An 11,904-nucleotide genomic window follows, 5' to 3' on the forward strand; every position below is an offset into this window, starting at 1 on the left:
ATAAAATGGTCTTGCACTTTCAAAAATGATTCATGAACTATTTAGAAAAATATCCATTTAATTTATAAAAAATACTCATGTATTTGGAAAATAAATTTCATTTTTTCAAAGAATGTTCACATATTTTATAGAATTTACATGTAATTATTTATATTTACACAACCACTGTGTATTGTGGCATGTTCATGTATATTTTGGAATTCATCCCTATGTTGTAACCTGCATATATATTGTTTTGTAGGGAAAGTAAGGATTCTCAAATGATGACCTTGTTGCAAGTACCGGGGTACAGAAACAACAACCTGAAGCTATCAACAATGTCGTGGTGGTGCATCAAGAAGCAACAGAAGCAGACGAACATACACTAGCAATGCAGTAGTAGGAACTTGATGCTATGAAAAAGGCCCTACCAGAGCAGAAAAATGAACTTGGAGCTGTTAAGAATTCCCTGGCAGAGCAACAACTAGAAATTGAAGCTGTCATGATGGACCTGGCAGAGCAGCAGCAAGAACGTGAAGCATGTCCTGCCAAATGCGTAGCATGAACTTCAATCTGTGAAGATTACGTACCCGCCAGCAAAACATACTTGAAGGTGTCAGAGAAGGCTTCTAACATCGTTGGTGGGCGTGTGGAGGTGTGTCGCCGGCGTATTTATCCTCGGTGAATTTGCCCGGTTCTTATTGTTGTTCGTCTATGTTCGTGTGTCTTCGGGTTGGATCCTTTCGATCTACGTTATTCTTCATTGGCAGCAGTTTTTGTTCTGGTGCGCTGGTCCTATGGGGCCCTAGCACGAAAACTTCCCGACTATCTACTACAAGAAGTTGTGTCCAACTTCGTCGAGGGAGGGGCGATGGTGGCGGTGCGCCTTCGGCTCGCTTCAGTGCTTCAGTGCTTTCTGTTGTTCGTTGTCCTGCCAAGATTGAAGATGGACAGATCTGAAGTTTTCTCGCAAAAAAGAAGGCTCTACCAGAGCATCAAGATGAAATTGAATCCTTGATAATGGCCCTGTTAGATCTGCATAATCATCTTAAATCTATCAACACTTCCCCTTGTAGACTAGCAGGAAGAACTTGAATTCGTCAAGAATGCCAAGGAAGAGAAAACTTTAGCTATGGAATGAGGCTTAATGATCTTGATGGAATGCTTAAGTACATCGCCACGATTGCGTCGGCAGGACCCATGTCTATAGCTGAGCAAACAAACCCCATCATACTAATTAATGCAATGTTTGATGGTCATGAAACTATGTCATTTTCCTAATTTTATTGTGCGGCTCTGTCCCATGGTTTGTTATTGTGATGGCTCACAAAAGTCTGTGTGATAATCATCCGCCATTTAATCGCAGTAAAGATAGCTGAATTGGCATTGAAATTGAATTTTCACACAAATTCATATAAAAATTGTCAAGATGGAAAACAATTCAAATATGCCCACCAATTACAATATATAACAAACTCACAGTATCTACAAATTGTGATAGTTATGTGTGCCATCACCGGTGTATGGCATTGGACCCACATGTAAGAAGCCACATTACCCACGTCTGGACCCATTTGGCAGCAGCCTTGTCAGCATCTCATTGGCTCCACATCGCATTTAGTAAGTTTTTGTATCCAATCGCCATGATTTACATGCCATTTTATTGTTAAGCACTTATTTGGTAAGAATTTAATTACTTACCAAACACAATGTGTTTTTTGGTAAGTTAATAAAACATGAGACAATTGATTCTATTTTAGGGAGAATGGATGGGAGATAAATTAGAGATGAGAGAAAAAAATTAAAGAGGAGAAGGAAAGAGTGGGATATATATAAGGAAGGATACAGGAAAGAGAGGTGAAATGGAAACCTTACATTCTTTTTAAGTAGTAGAGATAGAGATTGTATCATTATTATTATTGTAGCTCGGGTGAACAGTAAATTCTGGAAAAAATGAAGAAAAAACAAAAACAATATATTGTTTTTGAAAAACATTGACAAATTTTCTGGGTGCTTGTAAAATTTCATCATAAAAGAACATTCGTGGAAGTCATGGAAAAAAACAAAATCGATCTCCAAAAGTGCTATTTTCAAAAGCATTTTGGAGTGCTAATTTTGTTATTTTTGCCATGACTTCCATGAATGTTCTATCATGATGAAATCTTACAAGCATCCAGAAAATTTGTCAATCTTTGCCACCAAACAATTTCAGAATTTTTTTAATATGTTTTCATATTATTATTTTTGAATTTACAAATCATCCCAAGCTAATTTGAGGTCGTGAGTAGAATATGATGTTGCTATTGCAAGCGATACGGCCACTAACTTTCCTAGCTACACCCATATCTCCACTAGCATCCCTCATGACCATAGCCGAATGCTCACCATTCAATCGCAATGCCTCCACCGTGGGTCACCCTAGTTGGCAAAAAAAATTCTTCTCATTTTGCAGTGCTTTTGCTTCTTTATTTGTAATTTTTATTCATTTTTACTTGTTGTTTTATATTTCTTCTTGTGTGTTTATTTTATATATAAAACATCTAAAGTATTCTGGGTCAAATTTTCATTTTGCACATTTGAAAAAAGTATTTCAGGTAAAATAAGAAGTGCTCACTCATTAAATATGTGTAAGAACTTTAAAATGTGTATGTATATTCTAAATAAAATGTTCTTTTACTTTCGAAAATGATTCATGACCTATTTAGAAAAATATTAATTTGATTTCTTAAAAATATTCGTACATTTAGAAAATGAAATTTTCATTTATTTTAAAAGAATTTTTTATGTATTTTGTAAAAATTGCATGTAATTATTAAAGTGTTCGGGGATGTAAAAAAATATTCACGAAATTTTTAAGAAAATCATATAGCAAGTAAAACGAAAATATCCTAATAAATGTAATACTGTATTTAAGAAAATATCTTTAATATATCAAAAAAAGTCCATCGTTTGTGAAAAATGGTCATCGTATATTGAATAATGTACATTTTGCAATTGAAAATGGCATGGGTAATGTTCTTTTTTAAATCAAAAAGAAAATAAAGAAAAATCTAATGAAAATAAAGAAAGAGAATAAAGTGAAAATATAAAAAAAAGAAAAAGGGGAAATAGGGAAAGGACAAAATAATAGAAATAAATCAAGGAGAAAATGAAAAACAATAGAAGAAATAAGACACAAAAGCCTCGCAAAAAACTAGAAAAGATAAAACCAGCAGCAAAAAAATAGGGGGGAGGGGGTAACCAAGAAAAGAGACGCATGTTGCATTAACTGGAAAGGAAACCGCCCAATCGTGTGCGCTTATCGGGTCATGACCCTTCTAAGGTGTTCCGCTAGTGAGCACTAGATAATGCTCGGTACAAACAATATATATCATTCGCCCCACTTGCAGCGCATTTATTTTGCACATTCCTCAAGAAGTGGATCATCTAGAACATGTTCTTTTATCGTTCTTGATAACAGTTCTCAGATTTTTATACCAGGTCAGAAGGTTTGCTTGATTCAGGATTGATTTTAAAGCTAAGTTCAAAACTGGACCAGAAGGTACCATCTACAAAACAAAATATGCAAATGCTAAGCAACGCGTTTATGTGGAGTAAATCAAGCCAAAAAAGAAATACTTCCAATGTGGCCGTCATCCGTCTACAATTGACCCAGGATCCACCTAACGTAGACTAACTAGACATTTAGCATCACTGCTAGTCGACTTGCCCACCCGGTAAGCAACCCCTTACTAATGAAATCACCATACGACCATGTATCTTATACCCGGCTCCCGACCTCCTTTGCCACAAGGTCCAAAGCCGATTTGTTAGCCTTGTCAAGTAAACCTGATGCTGTGCATGTTCATGTTCGACATGAACCCTTCAGTTCAAACAAATCTAGCAGCAATACAATTTCGTGATCCCACTGCTAGATGTACAAGACATGCACATGTTTAACATCCGAGATGGAAAAACATGCTTGATATTAATGAGGGATGTTTATACCATTTAATATGCACAGAAAAAGAAGCAATATCATATGGGTATTTAGTTAAATAGTATGGCTCCTTCATGAAGATCCATCCAAGCAGGTTCCGACTCCGCTAGGCCATGAAAAATAAGTCCGGTCTACGCTTGCTCATGTGCAACATTTTCTTCTCATCTGATTGCGCATGCATATATGTCCATGTTGCAAATAATCTTGATTAGATTTTTCTAGAGTTAATAATTTTAGTTAGATGGTACTTGACCTAGACGGTGCTATGCATCACCTATAGCAAGCAACACAGTCACTACCATTCGCAGCTATGCCCATCTCGCGACTACAATCCCTCATGTCCCTCACCAAATGCTCACCTTTCACCCACAAACCCCTCATGGTCGGTTATCCCGGTGGACATAATCTTTGTTGTGATTTTACGGTGTTTTTGCCCTTATCTGTCCTTTGTATATATTTTTACTTGGTTCTTTTCCTTTTTCTCCTCTTATATTAATTTTATCACAATATATAGAAAATATTTTTGTTCAATTTTTCTTTTTGCGAATTTTACAAGCTAGTTTGTCTAAAAGAAAATTTGCTTACTCATTCGAGAATATCTAATACAACTGAAAAAGTTTTTTACTATTCTAAATAAAGTGTTTTGTACGGTCAAAACCGATAGACCTATTTATAAAAATATTCATTTAGTTTCTTAAAAAATCATTTATTTAGAAAAGAAATTTCACGAATTTACAAATAGTGTTCATTTATTTTCGGAAATGTCCATATATTATTGAACTGGCCATGATTTTAAGCAGGTATTCACATAATTTTCAAAAAAACATATATGTAATAAACTACGCTTGAAAATATTAACCATATTTAGGAAAATAGCCATCACATATCAAAAATATTCATTGTGTGTTAAAAAGTATTCATCATGTGTTTAAAATACGTAAATTATGTGATACAAATTTCATGTGTAATGTTTATTTTATAAATAAAAAAGGGAAATAAGTGAAAATAAAAAAATAAAGGACGAGGAAATAGTAAAAAAAGGAAAATAAGGAGAAAAAAATGCAAAATAAAGAAAATGCAAAACTAATAAAAATAAATCAAGAAAAAAAATAGCATGCAAAAAACAGAAGAAACCAAACACAAAAAACCCGCTAAAAACAAGGAACTTTATGCAATTATAAACAAAAAATAAGGGAGGAAAAGGAACAAGAAATCTAGTGTTGCATGAACCAGAAAGTAACCAGTTCGCCTGCTATGCTTATCAGGTCATAGCGGCTCTCAGTTGTTCTACAGGTGTGTGCTAGCTATTGATCGGTACAAGCAACATAGCATTTGGCTACTGATTAAAAAAATGTTAAAGAAAGACATATTTGGCCTAAAAATCATATAAAAAGTTAGCTATTGGCCAACCTTCGCCTAAAAACATGGATCTGCTGCTATATTATTTAGCTAGCAATGGCTATTGATTCAATCCCTCTATTCTTAAGAATGAAATAAATACTTGACGAACTAGAAATTAGATAATGACATCAGCGTATTTTGATGCAAGCTAGCAGGTAGAGTAATTTAGATGTTAAATACACAATGTATCAAGTAACAAAAATTAACTTGAAAATATTATCTTGTATTTAAGAAAATAATCATCATATATCAAAAAGGAGTTTATTTTGTTTTTATAAAATAGTCATCGTGTATTTATGAAATGTACATTCTGTGATTTAAAATTCATGTCTAATGATCATTTTACAAATAAGGAGATAAATTTAAAAGAAATGAAAGGAAGAGAGAAGGCATAGAAAGAAGAACAAAAAAAGAAAATTGGTAATAAACAAATGGGCAATAATAATAATAATAATAATAATAATAATAATAATAATAAAAAATCAAGCAAAAAACAGAAATGGAAAAAACCCAGAAGAAACCTGACACAAAAACATCGCTGAAAGCAAGTAACACAAAAACAGTAGCAAAAACTCATGGAGGAAAACCAAGAAGAGAGCTGCGTGTTGCATGATCCGGAAAGAAAATCTACCCATCGGCTGTGCTTATTGGGCCCTACTTAAGTATTGTGCGGTCGAATACTAGCAAATGCTTGATACAAGTGATATATCACACTCGCCTCCCGGCACCACACTCTCACAAAAGAGCAACAACGAACAGATTGGCTCGAGCATACCGACGGGCACTCTAATGTTGAGACTGACCGCATGTCATGGACACTGCTGTGGGGAGCTCCGGTTCCTTCGAAAGTCAGAGTTTTTGCCTGGAGATTATCTAAGACTTCGATCCCGACAGGTGTTGTCCGCCACCACCTCAGCATGGCCGATTCGACGGAGTGCTCGATATGTCACGCTGCTAATAATACTTGGCGTCATTCCCTCTTCGACTGTCGCATGTCAAGGTGTGTTTGGACACTTGCTGATGAAGAACTCACGGAGACTATCATATCCAACAGAACAGATGATGCGAAGCTATGGATGCTCTGGCTGGTTGATACATTACCTTCGGCGGAATTAGCATGGTTGCTCGACACGATGTGGGCTATTTGGTGGGCAAGGCGCCGCGCCATCCACGATAACCAGTACCAAAGCCCGCTGAGCACTCATGTTTTCATCAACAATTTCTTGGCCGAACTAGAGATGATTCCCGAGAAGAACGCAAAGCCAAAGGGCCTGAACGCAAATTGCAGGGACCTGCATGTGAATGCGGGGGACCTGCATGCTAATACAGGGAATACAAATGAAGGGGCACAGCCTAACCTGTGGATTCCGCCCGCCACTCATGAAGTCAAGATGAATGTAGATGGTGGTTTCTCGAAGATCGGTGATCAGGCAGCATCAGCGGTGGTTTGCAGAGACAAGCGAGGCATGTTTCTTGGTGCCTCCGCCATCATACATGACGGCCTCCTTGACCCTGCAGTTCTTGAAGCACAAGCTTGCCGCGAAGCACTTTCTCTCGCTATGGACCTGCATGTCCCACTACTAGGGAAAAGCCTAGCAGCAGCGCGGGTTTTGGGCCTATTAGCAGCGCGGGGGCCGGCGCTACTAATAAGGCGCTACAGCTAACGTATAGCAGTAGCGCGGGTGCCACTCGCGCTACTACTATGTCCTTTAATAGTAGCATGGGTAAAAACCCGCGCTACTACTACCAGCGCGGGTTTTTTTTTGAATTTTTTCGAAAAAATATTTCAATTTTTCCCCCTAATTTTCAAATTTCTGAATTATTTTAACCTCAAATCTCTAATCACCCCTCATCGCTGCTCAGTTTAATCTCTAATCACCCCTCATCATTCCAAATCATCTAACTTCCCGGACGGTCACCCATCCTCTCAATTATTTTAACCTCAAATCTCTAATCACCCCTCATCGCTGCTCAATTTAATCTCTAATCACCCCTCATCATTCCAAATCATCTAACTTCCCGGACGGTCACCCATCCTCTCACTACTCCAGCCTGAGCACGCTTAACTTCCGGGTTCTATTCTCCCTCGTTTCCAAGTCTACATTTGTTGTTTTCCTGACAATACTAAGATGTCAATCCTATTAACCTCGGGAATTTAGCTTGAGCATGAAGTCACACATTTCACTATTTGAGTTTGAAACTATTGTTCTAAAAAATTAGTAACACTAATGTTTCTTGAATAATTAGTTTGACCACAGTTTGGCCATAGTTTGACCAGATTTGACCAAAATTCAAAAAAACTAAAATAATTATTTAGTAACACTAATATTCTAGAATAATTACTTTGATCATTGTTTGACCACAGTTTGACCACACCGTTTGAAATTTTTTCGATTTTTCCACTCTAGATCTTAAAAGCCCCGTAACTTTTTTCTGTTAGGTTTTTGAGGATTTTGAAAATGTTTAACGGGGTTCCCCCGAATAAATTTGGATGTAACTTTTTGAGTAGATGATTTTTCATATAAAAAACTTTTTCATCCGAGTTAGTATGCAAAAGTTATGCCCATTTTTACAAATTCTCGAGAGATTTTGCAAATAAAGTCGAAATTCATATTTGCAAATTTTCCCAACAACTAGACCACATATCACATGGGAAACTTATTTTCTTTTATTTTTTGACATTTTCATCATTTTCTCTTATTTATTTTTAAAACTGAAAAGGCGATCCACAGGGGGGTAGAGTTTGAAAATGGGACCTTTAGTAGTAGCGCGGTTTTTTACCCCCTCGCTACTACTATGGCACCACTTAGTAGCAGCGAGGGCTAAAAACCAACGCTACTGCTATCAAACTTAGTAGTAGCGAGGTTTTAAAAACCCGCGCTACTACTATGGCATGTCCCGGGGGGCACGGTAGAGACTGCTTAGTAGTAGCGAGGGTTAAAAACCTGCGCTGTCGCTATCAACTTAGTAGTAGCGAGGTTTAAAAACCTGCGCTACTGGTAAGTAGCAGTAGCGAGGGTTTTTAACCCTCGCCGCTAGTAACTTTCTGTGTATAGGCTTTTCCCTAGTAGTGTCCAATCTATCTGTGTAGCATCCGATTGCCTTGAAGTGGTGACCAACATAGAGGCTGGAGTTCCATGCCAATATTTTTCTATCTTACAAGAGATTAAGCATCAGAGGAAATCTTTTCATGATGTAAATTTTATTTATGAAAGTAGGAAACATAATGGGGAGGACCATGCCTTAGCAAAGGCCACTGCCTCTCTTAGTTAAGGGCGCCATGTGTGGCTTACTAGTTTGCCCGATATCATCTGTATCTCTATGTTTCTGAACGCTCAATAAAGGGTGCAGTTTGGCTAAAAAAAATAACACTCGCCTCCTGGCACTCTTATGAAAGAGTCCATCGAGAAGGGTGGGCGTATATGTGTCACGGCCCATCATGTGACTAAGCCAGAGCAAGGAGACGATTCGGAAGAGACAAATCCAACAGTGCGGGTCGACTCGATCTAATGGTTGTGCTGCGACCGCCCTAGCATTTGCGGCGCTCGGCGGGCGCCTAAAACGGGCCTTAATATAGTCACACAAGTGCCAGAACAATACAATAAACACCTTGACATATAGCACGCGGGTTTTCGGTCCTGGCGCCTAGGGTTTCCCTAGCGACTCAGGTTCTTACGTCGGTGGGGTCCATCCTCGCCCTGATCCCAATTCTGATCCTCTTGCTTAGTTCTCGAGTTGGAGGTGGCAGAAATCATAGATCACTCGAAACCAAATCCACTCCTCAGCCTTCTGCTGTCGGCGGGGTCGTTGAAGCAGTCGAATGTCGCAGAGACCGTCGTATGGCTCGTAGCAGTTGAGTATGATAGTTATTATAGAAATATAGGATGGCGTAGGATTTATTCCACCTTGCCTTATACTCCAAGACGACCTTGTACTCACTATATATATGCCCACGAGGCTCAAGCAATACAACGATTTCATCAAATCCCTCTAACGCTTATAACATGGTATCAGCCTAACCGACCCTAACCCTAGCCGTCGCCAGCCGCTTCTGCCCCGCACGCCGCCCCCGGGGTGGTCGGCCTCAATGACCGCCATCGGTCGCCGCGCCATCCGTACCTAGGGTTCGTCCGCCAGTCGTTTTGACCGGCTTCCCTAGAGAGTCTTTTGCGCGAGCCCTTGCTCCGGGTTTTTTCACTCTCTCGCCGGTCGTTTTGATCGGTGTTTTTCTTTCTGGTTTTCCGATCTATGTTTGATCGGTTTGTGTCGCTTGCCACCGCCTTCGACCACCGTGCGCCTCTACTCCGACACCCGCGCGACCGGCCGACCTCTTCACCGACCTGGTGGCCCCGCGCGACAGGCGGCCCCTAACATCCGTCGTTCGTGCGTCTGCCCGCCCGTCGCCCCGACCCGGCGGCCTCACGCGACAGACGGCCCCTCACGACTGTCGTCCATGCGCTGGGCCGATCGTCAATCTACGCCGGCCATCACCGCCCTGTCCCCGAGTTCAGCGCGCCCCTCTGCCGATCGAGCAACAGGCTGCCGCTGCCTTGCCCCGTCGGGCCGCAGCGCCGCCGCCCCCTGGTTCTCCCCGTGGCTCACCGATCCGTGTCGCCGCTGCGTCGCCCCTTAGAGCTCTAGTGTCGCGCCACGTGATCTCCGCCGCCGCCCCGAGGCCGTTCCCGTGTTGCACCACCTCGCGCGCTGCCGCTGCGTCGCCCCTTCGGGCCGTAGTGCCGCAGCCCGCGGTCAACTGCCGCACCGAGGCCGTCCGCTCCAGGTCGTCCCCGAGGCTGCACCGACCCTCGCACTGCCGCCGTGTCGCCCTGTCGGGCTGTAGCGAGCGTGGCACGCGATCCCTGCAGTCACCCTGAGGTCTTCCCCGTCGTTGCCCCGACCTGCCGGCGCCATTGTGTCGACCCTTCGGGCCGTAACGCTGCGGCCCGCGGTCCACCGCCATCCACGCGCGTTGACTTCCACATGATATGCGCCGCGACGCATTCCTTGTTACAGGAACGTCACCGTTCGCGCCGGTCTTCGTCAAGCTGTCGGGTTCATTATCGCCTACTTCGAGCACCGTCGTCGCACTCCTTCTCTAGCCGCCGCCGCCTCCTTAGGCCGCTGCCGCCGCTGCTCTTCTTCCGCAGCTCCACGACGACTACCTCGACACCGGCGACCCCCGACTCGACACCGACCATGGCGTTCTTCGCACGGCTACCTCGAGTACGGCTACGCCACCTACGCTCTCGGCTACCTCGACAAACGGCACAAAGGGCTACCGCCATGCTTGAGCAACATCGTCGGTTTCCACTGCAGCAATGATTCCGTGATGCATCAACCGTTACGATTGTGGGGGTTGTCTATCGGCTTGCCTTCGAATTCTTCTCCAGTCTCACCGTCTGTGTCGCTACCGTTTTGACTGCGGGGGATGTTGAGTATTATCGTTATTATGGAAATATAGAATAGCGTAGGATTTATTCCTTCTTGCCTTGTACTCCAAGACGACCTTGTACTCACTATATATATATATGTCCACGTGGCTCAAGCAAAATAATGATTCCACCAAATCCCTCTATCCTTTATAACAGTAGAACTGTCAGTGGCCTTCAGTGCTGCTGCGATGGAGCATCACCGGGTGGCGTGGTGTAGCAATGGAGCAACGTCGGGGTCGTCGGTGCTCTGACGGAGTATTACCGAGCGGCAAGGTGCAGCGACACGAGCTGCAATGGAGCAACGTCGGTGCTGCACTAATCCATTTTATGTACAGATTGCTGTACAAATCCATTTTATGTACGGATTGCTTAGGACACGTACGTATGACCGGTCAAGGAAACTGAATCCCGGGCGGGCTCGCTGTCGATCCATCTATATAAGCTAGGTACGTACCCAGGCAAGGCAAGCAGCTAGCGAGAGTTCAGGGTTACACGTACATACCTAGCTACTTGATCCATCTCGTACTGTACGTGCGTAGCTAGCTCTGCGATGGCCGCCGGCAAGCTGGATCCTCCAGCCGGCTACGCCTTCGACCCAGCCGAGCACGAGCTGATCACCAAGTTCCTCCGCCCACGGGTCGCCGCCGGACCGGACGCCTTCTTCGCCAGCCGCCTCATCCATGAGTTCGACGCCTACTCCGCTGCCCCCGGCGACCTCGTCGAGATGTATCAACACGCGCAAGGAACGGACAAGGGCGACGGGAAAGGGGGCGTCTGGTACTTCTTCACCCCTGCCCGTCGTCACCAGACCAACAAAGGCGGCCGCGGTGGCGGGAGGCGGCAGCGCGCCGTGGCCGACGCGGGCGAGGGTTACTACTGGCACTCGGAGAAGGGGGGGATCCCCGTGCTAGACAACCAAGGTAAACTCGTAGGCCATAGACGAAACCTCAGCTACATCAAGAAGTTGTCGGGAGAGAAAGAGAGGATCAGGATCGGCTGGTGCATGAACGAGTACAGCGATGACAAGCAAGACGGCTTGGTGCTCTGCAAGGTCTGCGTGTCTCGTCACAGGAGCGAGACCACATACGACGAGGTAATCAATGCTCCCGGTTT

The 11,904-nt window shown here is 42.8% G+C and overlaps 1 protein-coding gene across 2 annotated transcripts in view; it reads left to right on the forward strand.

Moving 5' to 3' along the window:
- Positions 1–11,277: 11,277 nt before the first annotated feature.
- The window catches only part of LOC123117757 (uncharacterized), a 26,457-nt gene continuing 25,830 nt past the window's right edge, over positions 11,278–11,904 (forward strand). For both annotated transcript variants that reach the window (XM_044538443.1, XM_044538444.1), the window contains exon 1: positions 11,278–11,884. In XM_044538443.1, coding sequence (XP_044394378.1) covers positions 11,342–11,884 — 543 coding nt within the window. In that variant the 5' untranslated portion in view covers positions 11,278–11,341. The remainder of the gene's footprint in view (positions 11,885–11,904) is intronic.

Source organism: Triticum aestivum, chromosome 5B (genome assembly GCF_018294505.1).
Source record: "Triticum aestivum cultivar Chinese Spring chromosome 5B, IWGSC CS RefSeq v2.1, whole genome shotgun sequence".
NCBI classification, from domain to species: domain Eukaryota; kingdom Viridiplantae; phylum Streptophyta; class Magnoliopsida; order Poales; family Poaceae; genus Triticum; species Triticum aestivum.